The sequence below is a fragment of the Halichoeres trimaculatus genome, unplaced genomic scaffold, assembly GCF_033239565.1.
Source record: "Halichoeres trimaculatus isolate MK-OKI-2021-1 unplaced genomic scaffold, fHalTri1.1 fHalTri1_scaffold_8, whole genome shotgun sequence".
Classification (NCBI taxonomy): Eukaryota; Metazoa; Chordata; class Actinopteri; order Labriformes; family Labridae; genus Halichoeres; species Halichoeres trimaculatus.
In genome coordinates, this window is record NW_027437186.1 from 8,318,795 (window position 1) to 8,344,626 (window position 25,832).

Sequence of the window (25,832 nt, forward strand, 5' to 3'; positions counted from 1 at the left end):
CTGCCACCAAAAGCATAAAGTCGAGAAAGATCAGCCAGTGTCTTGGCTTAAAATGTGACCCTGCAGGATGGATCCTTCACAAACAGCTTTAGATTACCATCAAATCCTTACCTGAAATGAGTAATTTGACACGTTTATTTTTAAAAAACTAACTAGGATGAATTAGCAAGGACTGGATATCTGCTGATACGTTCAGCTGGGTGATGTTTTGTTGGCAGAGAGTGAAAAAATTACACCAGAGCTAAATTTAGACCCAACTTCCTGTAAAAAAGTGAATAGTTCCTCAAAAAGGCCCTAGTTCATGTGGAAAGTTCCTGTGGTTGAAAAGCACATTTACCGAGAGGTTGGTAATTTTCTGGAAAAATAAATCTACAAGATCATTCAGGAGTTTCTAGCTGAGATGTATCAACTGCAGTATTTATGATTTTAAAGTTCGACTCTTAGGGTCTTTGGTGTCTGACAGCTGGAGTGTCTTGCATTAGGAGAGAAATCCAGATCCAGATCACTCCTTTTGAAGTTTCAATTCTGTTGTGTTGACTCAATGTTGTCTTATTTGTGTACATTTTCATTGTCACCATTTCATGATTTATTTGCAGATATTTGGCCCTAATGCATCTATTTTTCAGTTTTGCACAAATCTGTTTCCCCTGTTTTGTGTTTGTTCTTATTTGCATGGCAGTGTGCTCTCTTTCTGCTCTGCCCTGTGTTTGCCTTCGTCTGCTGTTACAGCTTTGTGTGTCCTAAACAAAGCAGATAGTCATAGGTTGGCCTGTGACTCCAGTCTGATTCATCAGAACGCATTGGGCTCTAATTTCGTGGCGCAGCGCAGGGGGCGCAAGCCTGGTGCACCCTGCGCAGTGCTAATTTTGTGCGGCGCACTCCTGTGCGCTGCCAATTTGACAATTTGGTAGACCGTCTGCGCAGAGATGGGTGTGACTGTGCGCCAGGGGGAGTTGACAGCGCAGCAGGGGGAGGTGTCAGCAGATTCATGTTGAGGCAGTGACAATTTCGTGCCAAAAACAGTGCAGAAAGTGCGTTGAAAGCTCGCCAACTCCAACCTGGTCTATTCTCAGCGCAAAGCGGAGCGCACCCTCCACAGCTGTAATTTGGTGACAGGCGCACATGTGCGTACATGTCAACAAAGCCTCAGAGGCAGGTTTCCAGAGTGTCAGGCACATTTTAATGCAATAAACAATCACAACAATCACTATTTAATGTAACCGTCTGAACCAGCATATACATTTATATCTATATTAACTGTCCCGTCACATCTGATGTCAGATTAAAGCCGTTTGTCATAATGGAAAGTTAACCTGACGGCAGCTGGAAGTTTGATGCACATCTTACAATTAAACAATAAACAGCCTTAACATCAGATACTGAGTATATATCTGGTTCTCTCATTTCATTTAAGAAAAGACGAAGAAAAAAAGACACTAAATAAATGTGTGTCACTCAGGATTTACCCGTGATTTCCCATATTTCTCTGTTTTAGTCTTTATTTTTAACCTGATCTAAAAAGATGGAGTACATCATTGTGAGGAGGATGAGGTGGAGACACTGGGAGAGTATACAGTATATCACCAAAGGTTCTGCCACTTGGTGATGACAAACCAGGAGTGCAGGTGGATCAAAAGTATTCTGAATGGATAAGCCAGCTGTGTAACTGTCTCTTCATTTTGTACTCCTATTAATGACAAAGGAACAGATTAAATCTGTCCCGGGAGCTGGCCCACATGGAGACATGCTTCGTGTCCTCTGATGCACCCCGCTGTCCATTGTCCTGCTGCAGGGACAGCGGCTCTGACCGTCTCCACTATCGGGTCTTTCCAGCACACTTTCAGCGGTGCTGAGGATCACTCAGACCAATCAGACGCTGCGCCTCCGCTGCAGGGCATTTAAATGCAAGGAGAGGCGCTTGACTGTGCCTTGACTGCATCTCTCTTGGCACTGCAGGAAACTTGCAAAGTGCGCCGGTCACGCCCTGTCCGCGCGGCGAAGGCCGGCGCAGGGCAGGTGCGCCTGCGCTTGCGCTTGGTCTACGAAATTTGAGCCCCTGGAAATCAGCCTGGGGTGAAACGACACTGGTTCCTTCTGTAAGATCAAAGTCTTATATGTGTGGGAGATGTGTCTCTTTATAAAACAGAAGCAAACAGACCATTCATACTCACATTAAGAGCTTCTGTTTGGTCATTTTCACTAATTATAAACTCTGTTATTCAGAGTCAGTCACTCACACACATCATGAGAACAGTGGGTGATGGTCTGAGGTAGGCATGCAGTCTTCATACCATAAAAACAATCCTGAATCTGTCCAAACGAGTCACCAGAACTACAATGAAAACTCCTCACAGAGTCTTTAACCTGCTGACATGGTAACATACGGAGACCATAGTAACTCTGAGGACTCTGACTCTTCATAGTGGAATCTTGCTCATCAGTTTTGCAGGTTTTAGACATAGACTATAAAAATAAAAAAATATTGATGTAGTAGCAAGTGCCTGTCTGTTCCTGAAACAGTGTGAGCAAGGCTGTAAATATGCTTTTTAATGCTGTAAAAGTCCATTTTTTGTCTTGGTGTGTACACGGTTTCTGGTCTTTCTGTAGCCAGCTTCATGTGGCTTCTCGAACAACTTCCAGCACTTCCACATAAGCTTCATTTTCCTTAACTGGATGTTGCTGCTTGGTTTCAGCTCATAAATCAAAGTATTTGACTGTGGTTAACGTCCTGCTCTTATAGCTCTTAATAAAAGGAACACCATAGCAGTGCAGCCTACTGGTGCATCAGAGCGCCACCCTTTGGTCAGTACCATGGAGAGCAAGTGCAGGTAGCTCTGTCTGATGTACCAAAGTGTAATTAAAATGCCATTAAAGGTGTAAAAAGCAACCAAGTCTGTTTTAAAACCACACATAGTAACATTAGTATATTGGTATTTGTTTTTATTTATTAAATCAATGATCTACAAACTTTTGTAACTTGAGGCCCAGCTATAATCTGTTTGGTCCACCCAAAACTGAAATCCTGGCTCCGTCCCTGCTCACAGTTACTTTAATTTTCCAAAACGTCTTTCTAATTAAAAAACACCTGTACCAACCTTATTTTGAAAACTTCATCTGCAAACATCTTTACACATTTTTACAGAACATTGGGTCTAACCTTGAAATACATTTTGTTGCTCGACCCATTTTTCAGTATCCTAAGTATGCTTATACAGACCACAGTTTTTTTTTTGTTCACCATCTTCATACAACAAACACAGCATCATAACAAGACATTGAAATTGTTTTTTCTTTTTATTTATTTTTTATTTTTTTCATTTTTTAATTTGATTTTATAAATATTTTTAAGCTTCTTTGTGTGTGTGTGTGTGTGTGTGTGTGTGTGTGTGTGGTGGGGCTACACTTGAGAGAGAATTTTGCTTTTTTTCAGTTTTTTTTTTAAAGTTTTTTAATTGTTTTTTAATTTTTTTATTAGGAGAGAAGGAGAAGGAGAAAGAGGAGAAGAAGGAAGAAAAGGAGGAGGAAGAGGAGCGATGTTATTTTTTCTTCCACCCCTGAGGTTTCTTCAAGCCCAGAAAGTGTCGTGTTCGTTTCCAGACTGAGGGCGATGGTGTCTCTGGTGGGCCGGCAGCTCCTGCAGTCTCAGCTGGGTCCTCAGATCCAGGAGTCCCCTCAGGGACCAAAGTTAGAGCTGGAACCTGGGATCCAGAGGGTCCTGCTGTCTCCTCCATCATGGTGGTGATGGACTCCATGGCTTGCTCCTCCTCTGGTTCGTTGGGGAGCTGGGTGTTACGTGAGAGCAGGAGAGCACACTGACGTCTCTGCTCCTCCAGCTCTCTGCGGTAAGCGCTCTCCCTCTCCATGAAGGTCTGTTTCAGGGCATTGATCTCCTCTGCCATCTTTTCTTTGACCTCACTGAGCTCAGCCTTTGTACTCCAGATTTCCAGCTGCTCCCCTGCGATCTTATTGTTCAGAGACTGGATCTGGGTCTGGAGCTCCTGCTTCTGACTCTCGGCTTGATGATTCAGGGTCTGTAGATCGGTGTCATATCTTTGCTGGAGCTCCTGGTTGTAAACTTTCATCTGCTCCAGTTCTTCTCGGAGAAGCTTGCTCCTATCTTGTTCCTCCTGAAGCTCGGCTCTGAGGTTTTCTTGGACGGTTTTGTGGTCCTCTCCATACTCCTTGCTGGCTTCTTGGGCACTGAGCTGTGTTTTCAGCTCCTGCAGATCATTCCAGTACACCATCTCTTTCTGGAAAGCGTTCTGTTGAAGGGCAGCGACCTCCTCGCTCATCTTTTGACGAAGGAGGTCCTGTTCGGTTCTCAGTGCCAGGATAACCTGCTGGTCTTTTGTGGCTCTGTCAGCTTGAGTCTGGCTTTGCTGCTGGAGCTCCTGTTGAAGGTTTTCCACCTGCAGTTTGGCACTTCGGATGTCAGTGTCGTAGCGAATGTTGAGCTCCTGGTTTGAGGCTGTCACTCTCTGGAGCTCTTCTTGAAGGGCACTGATTTTATTGGATGCCTCTTTAAGTTCTGTGTCGAACTTCTCTGTGTTAACTAAGTGAGCCACCTGCAGCTCTTCGTAATCGGCATGTAGATGCTTCTTTTTCTTCTGCCGAGTGGTGTCCCTCACCTTCAGGGCGATTCTGTGCCTTGAGAGCGTTTCCTGAGAGCTGTACTTCTGCAGCATCTCCAGCTCTCTCTTGGTCTCTTTCCCTCTGTTAATAAACATCTCTTTGAGGGCTTTCTGTCTGGCCAGATTTTCTTTGGTCTGCTCCAACTCCTGGCTGAGCTGAATTTTCTGGTTTTCCACCAAACAGCGACGGGACCGCTCTAGCTCCAGCATTTCTGTGAGATCTCTCACTTCCCTGCGGAGTCTTTCCACCTCCATGCCCTGACGGTGGGCGTTCCTATTGATTATCACTCGGTTGATTGTTCGGTGCATCTTTTCTTGGACTTTGTAATAGTCTCTGAAAAAAGTTTGAGTCTGAGGATTGTCTCTCCCTTTGTGGCTCTACCAGATGAAAGATTCAAAATGGTCTGTCTGCCTTGAGAGCGCCCTCTATTTATAGAAAATATGAGAGCCTTATGACATCACAGTGGGTGGAACTGGAACATTCTAATGAAACAATGCACTGTCTGCTTCTTGTTTACATTCAAACTACAAATCTGTGGATCAAATGAAAAAATGTCTCTATTGGTAAAAATATACACAATAACCATTAATCAAACAAACATGACTGTAAAAAATTAAATTCTCTCAAAATAAGGTTACAGTTTTGTCTCTGTTTGTGTAACTGAGTCAGTTCTGGTGATGCCCAAACTGCCATCAAAATTTTTTTCTCCTTACTCGACCACCGCACACTCTTCCTCCCCATTTTCCTAAACTTCCTGCTCATTTTATCAACTCAGAACAAGACCCACCAACCAGTAATGACATTTTCTGAGCTGGGTCCAGCCTTTTTTGGCTCCAGCCTAGGGATGGATACTGAGTTAGGTACTTATTTAGGTACCAGCTGAAATAGGTCTGTAGTATCCAGTACCAGTTAATGTAAAATCAAAAGGTGCCATGTTTAGGTACCTGAACATCCTTGTGACTGTAAGGGAGTGGAAGAGTAGGCAACAAGCATTGAAAGTTAATATAATGAGGAATAAATACGATTTAATCGAATTTTATTATTAAAAAAATTGATATTTATTACCACAATAGCACACAAAAATTGCCACTGTTAAGTACCAAGATCAGTTGCCAGGTACCAGGCATTGGTACTGTGGATTTTCACTCCTGTCCCATCCCACTCCCACAGAAAAGAATCCTGTCCTGTCCCACTCCTGGTAAAATGACCCCAACTCCCACCCTGCTCCCATGCAGAATGACTCCCACATACTGCTCCCATTTTTTCCCTCTTTTCAGGCAATACATTGAATTTGATCTGATTTTTTGTCCCATTTTTTTTTTTTTAGATTACTTTGTGTTATGCAGCTTTATTTCAAAAGATATGGCAACAGGTTCAGTTCATCTGTGGGAAAATTAGGAGCCATTTATTGCCTCAATCAAAAAAATACCTACCTTTGTGTAATAAACCCAAAAATAAGAAGTTTCATTTCACTTATTTTTTGAGCTATTGTTACCATGAAGCATTGACAATACTTTTTATGTTTTAATTGTTTAAAAAAAAAAACTACAAAAAGCAAGAGAGCCGTCGATTTCCTCATCAGCTCAATAGATCAGTCCTTACTTCTTACTTTGTGTTAGTCAGTCTTCAGCACATCTGATTCTACGACAGTATTTACTCAAGCTATGGCTATTTCTCAGGCAGAAGACAGCAGCCGGGAGTACTGCTGGTTTCTGGAAAGTGTAGTTCTTTTCACTTGCATTACACTGTAGGCTTATTAGAAATAAACTACAAAATGGTGGTAACTTAAATAGCGTTGTGCTTCTAAACATCTGGGGCTTCAATTTCGTGGCGCAGGGGGCGCAAGCCTGGCCGACCCTGCGCAGAGTTAATTTAGTGCTGCGCACCGCCGTGCACTGCCAATTTGACAATTTGGTAGACCGTCTGCACAGAGATGGGTGTGACTGCGCGCCAGGTGGAGTTGACGGCGCACCAGGGGGAGGTGTCAGCAGATTCATGTTGGCGCAGTGACAATTTTGTGCCAAAAAAAGTGCGCTGAAAGCACGCAGCTCCAACCTGGACTATTCTCGGCGCAAAGCGGAGCGCACCCTGCGCAGCTGTAATTTGGTGACAGGTGCACATGTGCGCACATGTCAACAAAGCCTCAGAGGCAGGTTTCCAGAGTGTCAGGCACATTTTAATGCAAAAAACAATCACAGCAATCACTATTTAATATAACCGTCTGAACCAGCATATACATTTATATCTATATTAACTGTCCCGTCACATCTGATGTCAGATTAAAGCCGTTTGTCATAATGGAAAGTTAACCTGACGGCAGCTGGAAGTTTGATGCACATCTTACAATTAAACAATAAACAGCCTTAACATCTGATACTAAGTATATATCTGGCTTCTCTCATTTCATTTAATTCAAAGAACAGAGGAAGAGAAAAGACGAAGAAAAAAAGAGACAAAATGAATGTGTGTCACTCAGGATTTACCCGTGATTTCCCATATTTCTCTGTTTTAGTCTTTATTTTTAACGTGATCTAAAAAGATGGAGTACATTATTGTAAGGAGGATGAGGCGGAGACACTGGGAGAGTATTCAGTATATCACCAAAGGTTCTGCTATTTGGCGATGACAAACCAGGAGTGCAGGTGGATCAAAAGTATTCTGAATGGATAAGCCAGCTGTGTAACTGTCTCTTTATTTTGTACGCCTATTAATGACAAAGGAACAGATTAAATCTGTCCCTGGAGCTGGCCCACACGGTGACGTGCTTCGTGTCCTCTAATGCGCCCCGCTGTCCATTGTCCTGCTGCAGGGACAGCGGCTCTGACCGTCTCCGCTACCGGGTCTTTCCAGCACACTTTCCGCGGTGCTGAGGATCACTCAGAGCAATCACACGCTGCACCTCGGCTGCAGGGCATGTAAAGGCGAGGAGAGGCGCTCATTTGATTGGTGAAAACAGCGCTCGGCTGTGTTAAACCCACTCACGGCTTTTCTCCTCCCTCTCTGCCATTTTGATCGGGGGGAGTTGTGGACACGCACCTCTGCGCTCCTCTGCCCCTCTCTTGGCACTGCAGGAAACTTGTGCACAAAGTGCACCAGTCACGCCCTGTCCGCCCGGCGAAGGCTGGCGCAGGGCAGGTGCGCCTGCGCTTGCGCCTGGTCTAACGAAATCAGAGCCCATTGTCTTGCTCCTCTTGTCGGATTACTGCTCATGTCAGGAGAGGTGAGACATGTAATCTCTGGAATCGCTTGAGTCTTGCCCTAAAATCTGCTGGCTTTAAGTGCAAAACTTCTAAAGGAGGAAACCCTCGTAATATCTCCAAACTACTGCAGCCGGTTTTTAATGGCTTGGAAAACAGAGCAAAGAAGAGCAAACAATGCAGTGTCTTCTTGAGGCTGGCTCCAAAGAGCCAAGGCGTACACTCAGAGCAGAGTCTGACTATGTGGGTTAAAATGATCTGCCTCTGAGCTCTGAGTCATACAACAACCTGCTTAACTCACAGAGGAGGTTTAGTTTTGCTGTAAAGTAAAACAGAAGCTTGAAATAAAACATAAACAACAAAAGAAGAACTTGATTCCAAATGAAAAATCTCAGCCTCGACTTACTTGAGACTCTCCAATCTCCAGACTGAATCCTCTAATCCATCAGACAGCAGCTTTGGTCCTGAAACCCCTGGATGGTTGTAGCTCAGGTCCAGCTTCCTCAGGTGAGTGGGGTTGAGGCTCAGGGCCGAGGCCAGAGAAGCACAGCCTTCTTCTGAGATCAGACAACCGGACAGTCTGCGAAAAGATTTGACATCAGCTCAGAGGACTGTGGGAAGTAGGGATGGAACGGTTCACAAAATCCACAGTTTGGCTCCTATCAAGGTTTTGTGGTCACGGTTTTGGGTTCAGCTCGGTGTACACTGTTGTTGTTTAACACCTTTATTTGTACCATATACCCCAATAATCCACAGTTAACAGGTTATTTTTAATCAACTCTCATGTATAGTCATGAAAAAGCTAAAAGAATGAGACTGTTTCCCTTTTCAAACATCATTAAAGCTGAGTGAAACATTGCTAGTTTCAACATGCTAACTCCTCAGTAAGGAAAGCTACTATTGGCTGTCACGGAAGTCACTAAAAGTCACTGAATGACGCTGCTGTCTGATTCGAAGAGTAATGCATTTGCATGTAATTTTCATTGACTATGTAAGAGAGAGAAATAATGTGGGAGAGACAGAAAGCAGGAAAACACAACATCATAAATATTTTTCGAACTACAAATTAACTTTCTTCATTCATTTCTTGTTTTTTTATGTCTAAATATTGACCCTCCTCCTTTATCTTGGCTGGGGATCAGCAGGGTGACCATAATGAGACACACACTTGAGTGATTTCAGGGTATATGCTAAAATCCTGAGGTTGATTTCAATACATTTTTAAGACTTTTTCAAAAACCTTTAAAAAAGTTTTGAGACTTTATCACAACTTTCAGTTGTTGTTGGCATCCACTTTTTAACAGTTGTAGTTTACATTTTTACAGAAATGATGTAAGCTAAAGAGGGATAAAGCTTGAAAGAACAAATTAAACTTAAGGCAGGTTTATCGACACTCCCACAATTAGAAACAGCAGTTATTCAAGGCCAACTTGCTGAAGAAAATGAGAAATTATTTAATCATTTTTAAACTTTAGGACATGTGCCGGAGATTGTGTGATTTGCTTTAATGTTGTATTTAATTTCTCTTTATGAAACTAGAAATGGCGTTAATTTATAGCTGGTGTTTATACCGCTCACAATCCTTATTGTTGTATTTTATTGTAACTAGAGTCTTCATGTTTTTTTTTATTTTATTCTTTTTTATTTTTGTATTTTTCTACTGACTCCATCAATTTCTGCTGTTAACACAACAATTTTCCAGTTTGGGATCAATAAAGTAACTCTATTCTTTTCTATTCTATTCTATTTTAGAACTTTATCAGCTGAATGTTTAATGTCCCAATCAGGGGACAGTTGCAAGGAGGAAAATAAATATTCATGGATACTTTTTGGGTCAAAGCTTGAATACCTATGAAACTTAATACTTCATAAAACCACAATTAAGACTTTTTAATACTTTTTAAGGCCCCTAATTTTCCCAAAATTGATTTATCAACTTTTAACACTTTTGAAGACCCTGCGGACACCCTGTATTTCATCTGCAGTGAGGAGGACTGTCTGTGTTTTAGATAGGAAGGGGCTCATGATGGCACAGGCTGCTCATTCAGGCGATAAAAACACGCTTCAACAGACTCCAAACTCCAGAAAAGTTGCAAGACATATCGTCATCTGAAATCTAATCTAAAGCGCTCACAGACAGCAGAACGTCTCAACGCCACAGGTACACCCTCTTACTCTGTCTTCGCCTCCCCTCATCTGTTTTGCTGTATCCTTTGCCTTACGTTCTGCATACATATGATTGGAGCTACATACTCTCTTCAAACTGAGCAGTAAAACAAAGAAAAAAAGAAAAACACCAGCCGAACAGAGCACACAGGCTTGAACCAAGTGAGGAAAACTGAGCTGTTTGGGTTTTCTTCATAAACCGTCCCATCCCTACTAGGAAGGTATCCTTGTGAACAATTAAATGATCACAGACTGTATCAGAATACAGTAACTTCATTTTACTTCAATGAGAACACTGTGAGCTGAAAGGTGAATCTCTGGTTTGAGGAGGAGCCTGTACCAAAACAAACTAAGGCTGGCAAAGAAATCCTGACCAAAGGTGGCAACAGAAAAATCAGTTCACCAGAAGCCAGTATCATGGACAACTTGCCTCATGTCACTGTGTAATGATCAATGTTTGGACAAAGGAGGGGTATTTATACTAAAACAGGGCTATAAAGTAAAAACGCTGAATGTTCATGCTCAACATGTGAGGCATCATTCTGCTCCCCTGGTGCCACCGTAGTAGCTCTCCATGATTTACAGCTCAAAAAAGTCTGTTTTTCTCACACTGATGTTTAAGGCGTGGTCACACTGGGCCATTCGTACCGTGACCAAGAACGTTCCAGCCCTAAGTCCAGTTTGTTTGGCCAGGGTGACCGCTCCATTTTGAGCTCCAAGCATGGGGCTGCTTTGGCATGTTTCAGAGAGGTGTGCTTCATGCATGACCACAACCAGGCGTATACAATAAGGAAAAGACATATAATCCACAAATATGATCCCTCCTCTTGATGATCGCTTTAAACAATAGGGGGGGTGTTGGGGAGCTGTGTCGGACGAAAGCAACTTGAACATGAGCCAAAAAGTAACTCAAGTTGTATGTTTTAAGTTTGGTTCACTTTGGAGTAGTGTGATCCCAGACCATTCAGGCGAGTGGGAATGCGGCACGGTGACCGCACCCTTTGAAAGCCCCTTTTCCAGCCTCTGTCGTAAACACTTTAGTGTCCCAAATCGCATACTTCCATACTCAAATACTCAAAATTTTGAGTATACTGCGTCAAAATGAACAACAGTATGCATAGTATGCGAAAAATGAGTATGCTAAAGTACCCGCATGATGTACTCAAATTGGCCCGGATTTTGAGTATGCAGCTGTGGACACTCAACGCACTCATTTCCTCCTCTGGCAGCAATGGCGGAAGAGAGCTGTGGCCATTCGCTCAGCACGGTAAAAATACAAATAAATACATACCGGGACATCTTCAGCCAGTAGGAGGAGGAGGAGATGTTGTTGGCGCCGATTACGGCGTAGCAAAGCACGATTGAAATTCATTGTAATTACAATGAAAGATGGTAAGATCTTTATATTTTAAACGTGTTATTAGCTGTGTTTAACATACTACTGAAAAGGCTTTGAAAATTTGCGGGCAAATAGTGGCGGTATTTGGCGGAAATGCGCTGGAAGCCGGTCACAATTAGACATAGAAGAAGAGGTCGACATCATGTCTTCATTTCCGGTAAGTACGGCGCTTAGCAGTATGCGATTTGAGACAGCACTACACCCTCAAAATTCGCGCACTAAGCCAGTGAGTATGTAGTATGCTTAGTACACTCAATTTGAAAATTTTGAGTACACAGTATGGAAGTATGAGATTTGAGACACACTGTTTGTTTAATCTGCTGTCTCTTTAAAGCTCCCTGCTCCACTAACTCCCTTCCCACTGATTGGCCAGTGAGCAGCTCTACAGGTAAACCTTGGTGCTTGAGGCCATGATGAAGTTAAGAGATCCTTATGTGATGACCTCACGATTTCAAGTCTTGAAATGATCTTGTGCGTTCTGATCAGTTTATAGACAGATTCAGGGATTTCTACAACTTATGAATAAATAGAGGTTTGAAAATCCAGCATTTACTTTACATCCATGTTTGATATATGGGAAAGCAGCACACCCCCTCTTTAAATATGATGATTACCAAAGGAATTCAACACTGCAATATACTAGCAGACACCCATTTGCATGGGAACCGTTTGGCTATTAATGTAAATCAGGATTCAAGCAGTCATCACCTGATGGTTTCCAGTGTGCAGTGCGGACTCTTAAGTCCCTCTAACAGAAGCTTCACCCCTGAGTCCTGCAGGTTGTTGTTGCTCAGGTCCAGATCCCTGAGACTGGAGGACTGGCAGCTCAGAACTGAGCACAGAGCTTCACAGCTCCTCTCCGTGAGGTTACATCCGCTCAGCCTGCAGAAGAAATCATGAGAGCTTTCTGTTAACCTTTTAAAGCTGCAGTGTATTTACCCAGCTCATTAAAAGATAAGTTCGGTTAATACAGCTTTCACATTGTTTATAGAATGAAGTAGAACAAAATACTCACCCAGAAGGCTTTCCTGATCCAAGCAGTGCTTCGGGAGATAGTTAGATCCAAAATCGTGCAGCAGACATCCGTATAATGGGATCCATCGGGGCATAGACAGCGCCGCTCCTAAAACTGCATTAATCATCCGAAAACTCATGTTTTTCACCAATATTCCATCATAGTCCGCTCCGGGTTAGTCCTCTGCCGCAGTCTGTGTCACTCCAGACAGCGCTGTCTGGCTGTACTGACCTCTGAACTGACTAAGACTTTGTTTACGTTTGCCCCTGAATGAAAGGAGGAAGTGGAGTCAGCTCTCCAGAGAGTACTGCGCATGCGCGGAGGGGCAATCGTAAACAAAGTCTTCGTCAGTTCAGAGGTCATTACAGCCACACAGCGCTGTCTGGAGTGACACAGACTGCAACAGAGGACTAACCCGGAGTGGACCATGATGGAATATTGGTGAAAGACACAAGTTTTTGGACGATTAATGCAGTTGTAGGAGCGGCGCTGTCTATGCCCCGATGGATCCCATTATACGGACGTCCACTTCGCGATTTTGGATCTAAATATCTCCCGAAGCACTGCTTGGATCAGGAAAGCCTTCTGGGTGAGTATTTTGTTCTACTTCATTCTATAAACAATGTAAAAGCTGTATAAACTGAACTTATACTTAAAATGTAAATACTGTGTGCTTACAAAGCTTTGTTTGAAACTTTGACCACCGGCAGCAGCCTCAGAAGAGCCTCCTCTGAAGCAGAGTACTCCTTCAGGTCAAACACATCCAGATCTTTGTCTGAGGACAGTAAGATGAAGACCAGAGCTGACCACTGAGCAGGAGACAGTCGATCTGTGGAGAGACGTCCTGATCTCAGGGTCTGTTGGATCTGCTCCACCAGAGATCGATCGTTCAGTTCGTTCAGACAGTGGAACAGGTTGATGCTTTTCTCTGCAGACACATCCTCACTGATCTTCTTCTTGATGTACTCCACTGTCTTCTGATTGGTCTGTGAGTCACTTCCTGTCTGTGTCAGCAGACCTCTCAGGAGACTCTGATTGGTCTGCAGAGAGAGACCCAGGAGGAAGCGCAGGAACAGGTCCAGGTGTCCGTTAGGACTCTGTAAGGCTGCGTCCACAGCGCTCTGGTAGAAGTGTGCCGTGCTGTTTGATGCTGTTTCTGCTCCGGACAGCAGGTTGAGTCCAGACTTGGTGAAGGTCAGGTGAACGTGAAGAGCAGCCAGAAACTCCTGAACGCTCAGATGGACGAAGGAGAACACCCTGTCTTGGTACAGTCCTCTCTCCTCTCTGAAGATCTCTGTGAACACTCCTGTGGTCGTTGATGCCTCTGTGATGTTGATGCCACACTCTGTCAGGTCTGACTCATAGAAGATCAGGTTTCCTTTCAGCAGCTGCTCAAACGCCAGTTTGCCCAGAGACTCCATCATCTCCCCATTTCCCTCATCCCAGAGTGAATTCATGTCAGATCCTCCGTTGTACTTGAGGTGCTTCCGTTTGGTTTGAACCACCAGGAAGTGGATGTACATCTCAGTCAGGGTCCTGGGCAGCAGTTCTTCGTCTCTGGTGTTAAACACGTCCTCCAGAACCGTGGCAGTGATCCAGCAGAAGACCGGGATGTGGCACATGACGTGGAGGCTTGGTGATGTCCTGATTTGAGAGATGGTTCTGCTGGCCTGCTTCTTATCACTGAACCTCTTCCTGAAGTACTCCTCCTTCTGAGGGTCACTGAACCCTCTGACCTCTGTCACCATGTCAACACACTCAGGAGGGATCTGATTGGCTGCTGCAGGTCGTGTGGTTATCCAGAGGCGGGCAGAGGGAAGCAGGTTCCCCCTGATGAGGTTTGTCAGCAGCACATCCACTGAGGTGGACTCTGTACCATCGGTCAGGACCTGATTGTTGTGGAAGTCCAGAGGAAGTCGACACTCATCCAGACCGTCAAAGATGAAGACAACATTCAACTCCTCAAAGCGCCGTAATCCTGCTTCTTTACACTCCGTGAAAAACTGGTGAACAAGCTCCACCAAGCTGAACTTTCTGTCTTTCAGCACATTCAGCTCTCTGAACGTGAAGGGAAACATAAACTGGATGTCCTGGTTGGTTTTGTCTTCAGCCCAGTCCAGAGTGAACTTCTGTGTTAGGACAGTTTTCCCGATGCCGGCCACTCCCTTTGTCAGCACTGTTCTGATTGGTCCATTTCTCCCAGGGGTGGGTTTAAAGATGTCTTCCTGTCTGATTGCTGTCTCTGGTTTGCAGGGCTTCTTGGACACTTTTTCAATCAGGCTGATTTCATGTTTATCGCTGATCTCTCCAGTCCCTCCCTCTGTGATGTAGAGCTCTGTGTAGATCTGGTTCAGTAAAGTCGGGTTTCCTGCTTTAGCGATTCCCTCGAACACCCGCTGGAACCTCTTCTCCAGGTTGGATTTCAGTGTACGTTGCACAGATGCTTGATCGGGATATCCTGATGAGAAGAGAGCCAGAGAATGTTGAAATCAGTGACTCACATTTCCCAGCTGTTGTGATAAAATCAAAGACCAAAAATAATCTGCTGCTGCTGCTGGCAAATCTTAATAAGAAAACTGATATTTCATTTTTAATTCTGAATTTTAAATGTGTCAAATGTTAGAAGAGATTTTGTCAACAAAGATGCATATACACTCCCCGGCCATTTTATTAGGCACACCTGTCAAACTGCTCATTAATGCAAATTTCTAATCAGCCAATCACATGGCAGCAACTCAATGCATTTAGGCATGTAGACATGGTCAAGACAATCTGCTGCAGTTCAAACCGAGCATCAGAATGAGGAAGAGAGGTGATTTAAGGGACTTTGAACGTGGCATGGTTGTTGGTCTGAGTATTTCAGAAACTGCTGATCTACTGGGATTTTCACACACAACCATCTCTAGAGTTTACAGAGAATGGTCCCAAAAAGAGAAAACATCCAGTGAGCAGCAGTTCTGTGGGACAAAATGCCTTGTTGATGCCAGAGGTCAGAGGAGAATGGACAGACTGGTTGGAGCTGATAGAAAGGCAACAGTAACTCAAATAACCACTGGTTACAACCGAGGTCTGCAGAAGAGCATCTCTGAACACACAACACGTCCAACCTTGAGGCAGATGAGCTACAGCAGCAGAAGACCACACCGGGTGACCCTCCTGTCAGCTAAGAACAGGAAACTGAGGCTACAATTCACACAGCAACACCAAAACTGGACAATAGAAGATTGGAAAAACGTTGCCTGGTCTGATGAGTCTGGATTTCTGCTCCACATTCAGATGGTAGGGTCAGAATTTGGCCTCAACAACATGAAAGCATGGATCCATCCTGCCTTGTATCAAAGGTTCAGGCTGCTGCTGCTGCTGGTGTAATGGTGTGGGGGATATTTTCTTGGCTCACTTTGGGCCCCTTAGTACCAACTGAGCATGGTTTAAAGTCCACAGCCTACCTGAGTCTTGTTGCTGACCATGTCCATCCCTTTATGAGCACAGTGTACCCATCTTCTGATGGCTACTTCCAGCAGGATAACGCTCCATGTCATAAAGCTGGAATCATCTCAGACTGCTTTCTTCAACATGACAATGAGTTCACTGTACTCAAATGTCCTCCACAGTCCCCAGATCTCAATCCAATTGAGCACCTTTGGGATGTGGTGGAACAGGAGATTCTCATCATGGATGTTCAGCCGACAAATCTGCAGCAACTGTGTGATGCTATCATGTCAACATGGACCAAACTCTCTGAGGAATGTTTCCAGTACCTTGCTGAATCTATGCCGCGAAGGATTAAGGCAGTTCTGAAGGAAAAGGGGATCCGACCCGGTACTAGCCAGGTTTCCCAATAAAGTGGCCGGTGAGTGTAAATGCAAATACTGTTAACCAAAGTAAAGGATGTGTTTTAATTCACCATACAACTGAAAAAGTGGAATCCTCCTCTAAAACATCCACATGTTATGCCATTTTCACCCTCCCATTGAGGCTGCACCTTATCCAAACAAATATGTGCCAATATATACTCTGCATCCCCAGTTTTGGTGTGTAACCACCGTCCTTTTTATTCGGCGTATTTCATATTAATAAAAGCCCTCTTACTGCTCTGCAGACAGTCAGCCAGCTCCTCCTGCTTCATACTCCTCAGGAAGTTTAATGTCATCTTCATCAGAGCTGCTCTGCTCTGATTCCCCTTCTCTCTCAAACCCTCTGAGTTTGCTGCGCAGCCTGAGCTCAGAGTCTTTTTGAACTCCTTAAGTTCATCTTTAACAAAAGTGATGATATTTTCCTCCACAGTCTGGAACAGATCACATGAAGGACACGATTAAGAACAATCACACCAAAGCTGCAAAGATTCAAAAATCTGAGAAACTGCAGAAAAAAGGAATACTGGTGGCTGTGGAGGGGAAAAATGTGAAGTTGTTGCTCACAAACAGACCTTAAATATGGAGTCCAGGTGTGACTGACCACTGGGAGCCTTTGCACTCTGCAGGTCAGCTCTGTAGAAAAAACACAAAGAGTTATCTCATCATGTTGTCTCATCATCACTAAAGCGCTTTTTCAACAATGAGTCAGACATCTCCATGTAGACAGAAAGCTTCACCTGTAACCAACAGCTCTGTCTGTCTGTCGTAGGAGCTCCCTGTCTGTTTATCTCAGGCTAGTTTAGTGGAGCTGTTCACTACTGAGTTTTAAAAATTAAAGCGGGAGTAGTTTGCTTTTCTACATTTTTATATTGTCCCTCTGGTGTTCCTGTAGTAGCTTTACATGATTTACAGCTTGAAGTAATCCTTTTTTTCCTCACAGTGGTGTTAGAGGAAAACCCTTTTTTAGCCTCTTCATTTTAGCTGTTGTCTCTTTAACCCCTTGATGCCTGTTGTTGCGAATTCGCGACACATCCTGTCAGGTCTCGATGCAGTTGGGATGATCTCTGTATCCCACTCACACATAGAGAGAGGTCAGTTTCTGATGGACTGGATTCAGGCAATTAAGAGGCTTAAATAACTGTAAACTTTTTTCCATCTGCTGGCCGACTAAATTTTGTAGAGGATTTCCTGACACTCTCTTTAACAGTTTAAGCAGCATGGATAAAAATCCAAATCTTGGAATTACATCAGCTCATATTCATGCTGCCAGCTTTAGCTTAGCTTAACTTAGCTTAGCTTAGCTTTAATACCATAAAAATCAATTATAACTGGTGTAATATTTATGTACTGGCTAAACCAATCATCTTCCTGTCTGTTACCTTTCATCTGCAGATTGTCCAAACTGAATGGGATCTGACATAGACTGATCACTCTTCACAGACAAACAGCTGGGTCCAGGTCCAGCGGACTCTGGTCTGTGATGGATCCTGCCAGAAGGAAATCAATTTAACTTCAAACATTAAGAAAACTTTTCACTGAGTTAAATAGTTTTAAAGAACATGTAGGATTCAAACAGTTGGAATCAGGAATACTTTGGTGAAATTTGGTGTACTGAATACTAGGGATGGGTACCTTTCACATTTGAAACGATACGGTGCTGATACCCGGTGCCTTGCAATCGGTACCGGTACTGAACGGTACCAATTTTCGGTACTTTTTGTGTTTATGTGGTAAAAAATATCAATTTGTTTAATAATAAAATATATATTTTTTTCAACTTAATATACTTATTCTTCAATATATAACCCTGTAATGCTGTGTTCATGTCCAGCTTGGAAAATTGCCCACTCTTCCACTCTCTCAAAGTTACAAGGATGCATTTAGGTACCTAAACATGGTACCTTTTGATTCTATGTGAACCAGTACCCGGTACTTTTGACAGAACTTGGTCGGTACCTTTAAAAGTACCTAATTCGGTACCCATACCTACTGAATACTGAGCTGGTCAGGAAATGCTGATAAGAGTAAAAAAAAGAGACAGGTGGACGACCTTCTGTTACTTAACTGTTTTAAAGCAAACTTGTTATACACATTAACTATTGCTTCACTGGAGCTTTGAAGAGCACTTAATTCAGCTTGGCACTGTTTTTCTTTACCTTTCATTGGTGGATTTCCCAAACAGAATAGGATCGGACATGGACTGATTACTCTTCATGGGTAAACAGCTGGATTCAGGAACAGGTTCAGGAGAGTCTGGTCTCTGATGGGTTCTGTCAAAAAGAAAGTTAAGGTATTTAGAAAACTCGACACAGGGGCTGCTATCTTTCACGACTTTCTCTCTACAGCAAGAAAGACTGGACAAACTAGTGAAAAATGAGGTGTTTTATTTAGTAAATGAATGCACAGAATGCACCAGCTGGGATACGGCCAAGACGATTAGAGTGTTTGTTGTTGTTATACAGTTCTTGTTGGTTGATTTTTTTATGGTAAAAATTCAATGAACTTATATTGCATTAGAGCAGCTTTTCCTCATTTATGGAGCTTCACCAACAGAGAGGAGGAAAGCAGCATTTCAAACCTGACTGACTGCTGGAGATGGTTAAATATTCCCTTTTCTTCACATAAAAAAACTAAATACCAGCCATGAACTGTACGTACCAAGATGAAAATCACATCTAAAATCTCCATCTAAGGTTGGATCAATGCCATGATTTCCCCTCAGCAGCTGTTTAACAGCAGAAGAAAAACTTTGCTCGGTCCGGATCTTTTTGAGTCTTACCATCAGTCATAACTTACATCTGCTGCTGTGGTCTGAAACATGCACAGCTTATAGAAGCATTCAATTATAACATGAGGTTACAGGAAATGGGTTTAATATTTAAAACAAACTAAAACTAATCTTACCTTTCATCTGCAGGTTTTCCAAACTGAAGGGGATCTGCCATGGACTGATCACTCTTCATGGACCAACAGCTGGGTTCAGGTTCAGCATCTTCTAGTCTCCAATGGGTCCTGTTGGAAAGAAATTGACCTCAGTTTGATTATTTAGAAAACATTTTAATGGAGTAAATCACTTAATTTAAATACAAAGTGTCACAGCTTTGAGACTTTAAAGAGGGGTATTCTGCTTTCCCATATTTCAAAAATGGATTTAGAGTAACAATGCTGGATGTTCAGACAAAACCTGTGCAGATTTTTAAACCTCTACATATTCATATAATGCAGAAATCCCTGAATCTGTCTGTAAACTGATTAAAATGCTCCATTCTAAAAATAGCACAGGATCTTCATGGGACTTGCTGTAATGATGAGGTCATCACATAAGGATCTAACTGCTTCATGACACTTCTGAGGGGAGGACCTCAAACACCAAGGTCTGACCATCCCAACAGGCCTCCAGAGGGCTGGCCAATCAGAGAGTAGTGGGTCTGTAGAGCAGGAAGCTTTAAAGAGACGGCAGCTACAACAAAGTGTATCAGACAGAGGCTGAAATAAGGGTTATCTAAAATCTTAATCTGATGTTATAAAGTATTTAAAAAAACAGCGTATTTACTGAATATCAACTACTAACAATAGATTTAAATAAACAGCCTTTAATGCGTCATATTTGGTCTATGAATGTGTCACAAAAATTTGCCACAAAGCAAAACGACATGGGCCAACAAAAGTTCCCAAATTACACCGAACAGGCTCGTGGACATTTTACTGCAGTAAAAATAAAACAGTAATTAACTTTATACTAAAAAAAAAGTACACTTAGGGACAAGTGACAACAAAAAGCCATAATTTCAGATACATTTTGCAGCAAAATTTACAACAGTATCTTTGTTTCATATACAAGCTGTGAACAAAACTTAACGTAGATTTAATTGCAAACAGGCTGGCTTCAGGACCTTCCCCCCTAACATATTGGACAACGAGCTACATCAGGATGTGTGGATGTGGCATCAGACTGTCAATAGCTGTAGTACATTTTAGAAGCCACAAGATGTCGCTGTTGTTGTAGAGTTTGAAGCTTCTGCCCTACTGTGGGCTGAGCCAGTGTTAATTTTGACAGCAAATTCTGATTTAGTCTAAGTCTTCTGAATAACACACTATTTTAGTTTTAGTCATCTAAAACCTTTACGTCGTTGTTGAGTTTTAGTTGACCAAATGTTAGCAGATTTTAGTCAAATACAATGTAAATAACCTGCTGTGAAAACGTCCTGCAAACTGTGTGAAGTTCTGTAAACTGGTCTTAGTTCTCCTCCTGTGTAACTGCTGCTGCTGTTACCTGTTAAGCCGGCCCTGCATCATACTGTAACATTTGTTATGTGCTAGTGTGGATGTTCCTACAGTGTCAAGTCTGTGAGTGCAGCAGGAGGGGGAGCAGAGGTGTGAGTGTGTGAGAGCTGGGAGAGGTTAGTAGACTCTTATGAGCCATTCATTTTCATTTTTTCTCTATTTCTCCAACTTGTCGGTTGGCGTGGTCAAAGTCGACAGTGACCAGTTTAATAGAGTGTTGTATTACAGCTCGTTTTGATGAAAAAGTTACTGAGTTTGGCACATATGGTGGCGTCAGACTGTAACGCTTTTCTTCTGTTATTTCTCGCCTTTCAGCGCCAACCTTGGTATTCTTACTGTCCATATTCTTGTGTTTTTCCTTTCCATAGACCGTGTAATAATAAAGGTTTGTACTCTTTGTCATGATCCTCTGACACGCACTGCTGCACATGCGCGTGCTCATATTATGTTGTCAAGATAACTGGCGGCTGCATACGCGGGAAAAAAGAGCTGCTAGTGTACAGGGGCGTATTTAGTCATTTGGGGGCCCAAGGCAAACCCAGTCAATGGGGCCCTCCATGTCCTTGAAACTCATTTTCCTCAGAGCTAGACTGGCCTTCCCTGGGTCCACTGTCTCTTTCTGAGAATCAAGGCATGAGACAGTGCTAATCCTGTACATGGTAACTTAACGCAACTAAATGCATTTCCTCAAGTTCTGTACTTTAGTTTGATTTTGAAAAAAGTGAAAACATAATTTAGTCCACTTTGTCCTGGATTTGAAATCCTTTATGGTCAATTGACAGCTTATTTGTCCCATAGTGGGGAATTTACAGAGTAACAGTAACAAACAAGAAAGTATGAAGTGAAAATCATTACAATAGGTAAATATTGAAAAAAATAATTTAGTGAAGAAAAATATGTAAATATCAAGCACAACATAAAACTGGAAAAAAAATCTACTGAAAGAGGTGATATTTACAGATATCATACTTTTTGGTACTATTATTTTAAACTTAATGCATTTTTATTTGACTCCCTGTCCAATGAGTTATGTATCCAAAAAAGAGATTTTGTACAATAATGTTTTTCATCAACTCAAAAAGTTTTATTTTGAGAAAATTATCCTATTTCCTGGGCTAGATAAAAGTCTTTTATGTTTATCTCAGATCTCAGAGCAACATTGTTTTTATTGGTTGAAAATAAGAAAAAAAATGGGGAAAAAGTGTTTTTTACCTCTTTCTTCCTGAATCAAATTGTCAGATGTGTTGTAACATGGAATAGCCCATTGAATAAGAAGGGAGGGGAAGTACCCAAAACCATCATTAAAGATTAAGCCTTTTGATGTATTTTGAAGCATGTGAAGTAAGATTTAGAAAAAAGAAATGCTTTCAATTGAAGAGAACTTCATAAATCAGTTTTTAAGAGATGCTTTGGGGGCCCCTGGGAATCTTGGGGCCCCAGGCAACTGCCTGTGTTGGCCTAATTGTAGCTACGCCCCTGCTAGTGTAGGCAGCCCAGGGACATTTCAACCCACATCAGGCCTGTGTCCCTCCAAAACATTTTTGTCTTGTCTTTAGTTGATGACAAAAGTTCCTGTTATATTTCATCACTGTCTTCATCATAATGTCTGACTTTTATTTTGTTTTTGTTTATTTTCCCTCTGTGAAAAACGTTTGTTGAAAGTAGTTCTTCGTCATAGTCTACGTCACCGAAATTAATACCCAGCTGTGCTCACCTGAAGGACCCCTGACATTCAACTGGTGGAGGGAAATGTGTCAGCCCATTGGCTCTGCCAGCCAGATCGCTTATGTGCATGGTTTTGTTTAAAATATTTCACTCTGTGCGTACTAAATTGATATAATGTATGAGTTTAACTTTTTGTATTTATATAACTAAGAGCAGCTACAGCAACCTATGAAATCTCATCACATGGTTAACCACACAACCAGCACCAGCACAGTCCCGAAGACCAGATTCAGGAAGTGGTCAGACATGCATTAACAAAGTCAGGTGGAGGAGAGAGCCAGAGAAGCAGAAGTGGAGCATGGGAATGGGATGATTCACACACACATTCCTGTTCACATTCATGTCTGAGTTCATCATGATGCTAATTACAGATTACATTGTCCTGCCCTGTTCCACTTCTTCTGATGACACATTTTTCTTTGTCATGAATGGAGACAAACATTTTGTTATGTAAAACAAAAAGTGTTGCACAAACTCACATGTGGGCTTCAGCTCCTCTCCAGCACAGGCTGGTTTTAGAGCACAGGATGTCCTCCACTGTGCCCCGACTCTTATCCACGGAGTAGGGCCCGCTTTCACACAAACACAACATCTGCAGAGACAGACAGCACATACCACTATCATGACCAGCAGCACGCAGAGGAACCCTGTCAGTACATGCCCTTTACCTTTAACAGATACAAAGAGGCTCTACAGAAGAAGAATCAGTCTGACCTTCTGGAGAAAAAGCTTCACTTCTCTTTGACAAGCTGAAGATAAGTTATCACAGGGCCACATTATAACAAGACAAGTGGTAAAAAAGTGTAATGTCTTAACTTTGTGTTTGTACTACTGTAATAAAACACAAGTTCTGTAATACTAATAACAATAATAATGATAATAATAATAATAATAATAATATATTTTTAAAAAATTTTCCACGTGTTAAGTCTTTTGCTGTCCTGGTGGAGCTGCTTTAGGGTCAAAACGTGACAAAAAAGAAATGACCTAAAATGCTCCTAATTTACGCATGTTATAGTTTTACAGTTTCAACATGAGTTTCAAGAGAGGCTTGTTTTATTGAGGTGGGCCAGTTTTATGCTTAACTGTCAGTCAGACCTGGCAACCCCAGACCCCAGTACTTTAACAAGTAATTTGACCAAGTAACTTTTACTTTTACAGGAGGTATATTTGATAGAGAGAACCTTCTGTTTTGTTTTTGTAAAATATGTCTGCTGCAGTCCTGGCTGTTTTTTTTTTTGGGCGGGGGCTTATGATAACAAGTAATGACCAATAACACAAAGCTATAACTAATGACCTAAGGTGTAGGAACCAAGAGGGATGGGTGGGACGTGTTTGGGAGCAGAAATGCAGCAGCATGAAGGAAACAGTAAAGGAAGAGGTTGTCACGGGGCTTCAGGTGAGGTCATAGAATAAATTAGTGAAATCTTTTCTGACTTGCAGCGTCTCTCTGTGTCTCTGTCATCTCACATTTCTCCTCATATCCATGCTGAGCTCTCTTCCAAAGAGCACACCGCTCTCACCCACAGTAGTTTATGAGCAGGATTTTGATTGACAAGTTCCACCAGACCCCGCCTCCCTCCGCTAAAAAATATAATTTACTTCTGTAGATGTAGTAAACAGTAATTAATGTCAATGGCAGGGAACACAGACATTTTAATTAATACTGTCCAGTTGAAAAAAAAAAGATTTACAAATCTTCTCTTTTTCATGTTTTCATTTGAATACATTCATTCACTCATTAGTCATGCTCTATGATTTTGTAATGCCTTAGAATTTAAATTCTTTATGTGGGGACCTTAAGCAGATATAAGATTAAAATGTGATTAATTACATTAATTCATTACAAATCCTGTAATGAATAAGAATATTTTTTAATCTCCTGACAGCACTATTTACCACACAACGGCTGATGAATATGCTTGAAAGTAGTCCTCAAAATTTAATTACGATTAATTAATTACAAATGGCATAATAAATTCGATTATTTTTTTAATCAAGTCCCACCACATATATGTATATATATATATATATATATATATATATATATATATATATATATATATATATATATATATATATATATATATATATAAATATATATGTAGAGAGAGAGAGAGAGAGAGATTTTTTGCTTGTTTGTTTTTTCAGTTTTTCCACAGCAGGCCAGAGTTGCATGAATTCCTGGCTCAGGCTAATACAACTGTATAATTTTCCCTCGCTGTGGATGAATTTCACCAAATATAACCCCAGTTTTCAGTGTTAGCATAACTACAGCCTCGATTACATCATCACAACAAGGCGTCAGCCAGGAGTCAGTTCACACGGTACAGTAGACAAAACCGTCTGATGCAACAAAGAAAAGTTACTCATAGTGTCACTAACCAACACGACAGAGCGAGCTCAGTGTCACTGAAAGGTAAGAAAAGAGTAAAATGTGGCTTACATTTCCCTTTGTTGTCGACGGTTCATCAAGTGCTGTGTAGTTGAAGCCGTGTGCTCGACATTGCTCATGTGACTGACCAAACGAAACTAAACTCAGCTGCCTGCCTGGTGGGAGGGGCCGTATTTTTCCTGGTCAAATAAGCTTAATTAACAAAACGCGGGACAAACGTGTCACCATTTCATCTGCGATAACTAAACAGGATCATGTGCTCTAGGATTTTACATCATGTTAAATCCTCCCTGGAAATAGTGTAATAGGCTGCTGCACAAAAACGTGAAGCTCTGAAAACGAAAGCTTTCTGTGAAGGACTGAATTTATAATTTTTTTATAAATGTTTTATTTTACCTTATACAGTTCTTTTGGTTTATGTAGAGCCCCTAAATTCTTCAAAAATATTTACTGTTTTCTTTTTTTTTTTTATCGAGGGCCACTGTCTAAATAATTTAGTGTTTTCATGCTATCAGTGTTTTTCAACCTTTTTTGACCCACAACACCTTTTTAACATTGAAAAGTCCCACGGCACACCACCAACCAGAGGTATGATAAAATAACACTCTGTAGCCTGATGACAATGTAGTATCTTCTACTCACTTACTGCAAAACTTGGACCACAGCCAAGCACCCCCTTAACAATGGCTCTGTTGATGACTCTGTCACAGTGTGCCACATTTTTGATTGAGCAACAAGTTGAGCAAAGTGGTAGCTAGCTTTAAGGGCTTGCTTATTCACCTCTGTGGTTTGTCCCACAAAAGTTGGCTGTTTCACCATGTTTTCACCCAGGCAAACATGATAGTCCATCTGCTTGTTTTAAAGCATCAGGCAATGGCATTTTATCAGTTTTTTTTTTTTAGACTAATTAAGTGAAATTGGATAATTCCCCATAGCACACCCTAAGGCAGGGATGTCCAACTCGTGCCATGGAGGGCCAAGAGGCTGCAGGTTTTCTTTCCAACCAAGAACTCCACCAGCTGATTCCACTGATTAGCCCCTGCTCTCTGCTTGAAGGTGAGGTAATCAATGGAATCAGCTGGTGGAGTTCTTGGTTGGAAAGAAAACCTGCAGCCTCTTGGCCCTCCATGGCACGAGTTGGACATCCCTGCCCTAAGGTATCTCA

The 25,832-nt window shown here is 42.1% G+C and overlaps 2 protein-coding genes across 2 annotated transcripts in view; both read right to left on the reverse strand.

Moving 5' to 3' along the window:
• Positions 1–24,818, reverse strand: part of LOC141794821 (protein NLRC3-like) — a 28,114-nt gene extending 3,296 nt beyond the window's left edge. Inside the window, exons 1-10 of the mRNA XM_074675359.1 lie at positions 24,719–24,818; positions 22,752–22,864; positions 19,168–19,275; positions 18,420–18,533; positions 17,643–17,750; positions 16,836–16,896; positions 16,499–16,694; positions 13,088–14,867; positions 12,103–12,276; positions 8,236–8,409 (exon numbers count right to left, since the gene is read on the reverse strand). Coding sequence (XP_074531460.1) covers positions 8,236–8,409; positions 12,103–12,276; positions 13,088–14,867; positions 16,499–16,694; positions 16,836–16,896; positions 17,643–17,750; positions 18,420–18,533; positions 19,168–19,275; positions 22,752–22,864 — 2,828 coding nt within the window. The 5' untranslated portion in view covers positions 24,719–24,818. The remainder of the gene's footprint in view (positions 1–8,235; positions 8,410–12,102; positions 12,277–13,087; positions 14,868–16,498; positions 16,695–16,835; positions 16,897–17,642; positions 17,751–18,419; positions 18,534–19,167; positions 19,276–22,751; positions 22,865–24,718) is intronic.
• LOC141795164 (uncharacterized) lies at positions 3,537–5,567 on the reverse strand. Its single transcript, XM_074675954.1, has one exon. The coding sequence runs from the start codon at positions 4,938–4,940 to the stop codon at positions 3,537–3,539; it is 1,404 nt and encodes a 467-aa protein (XP_074532055.1). The 5' UTR covers positions 4,941–5,567.
• Positions 24,819–25,832: the final 1,014 nt, after the last annotated feature.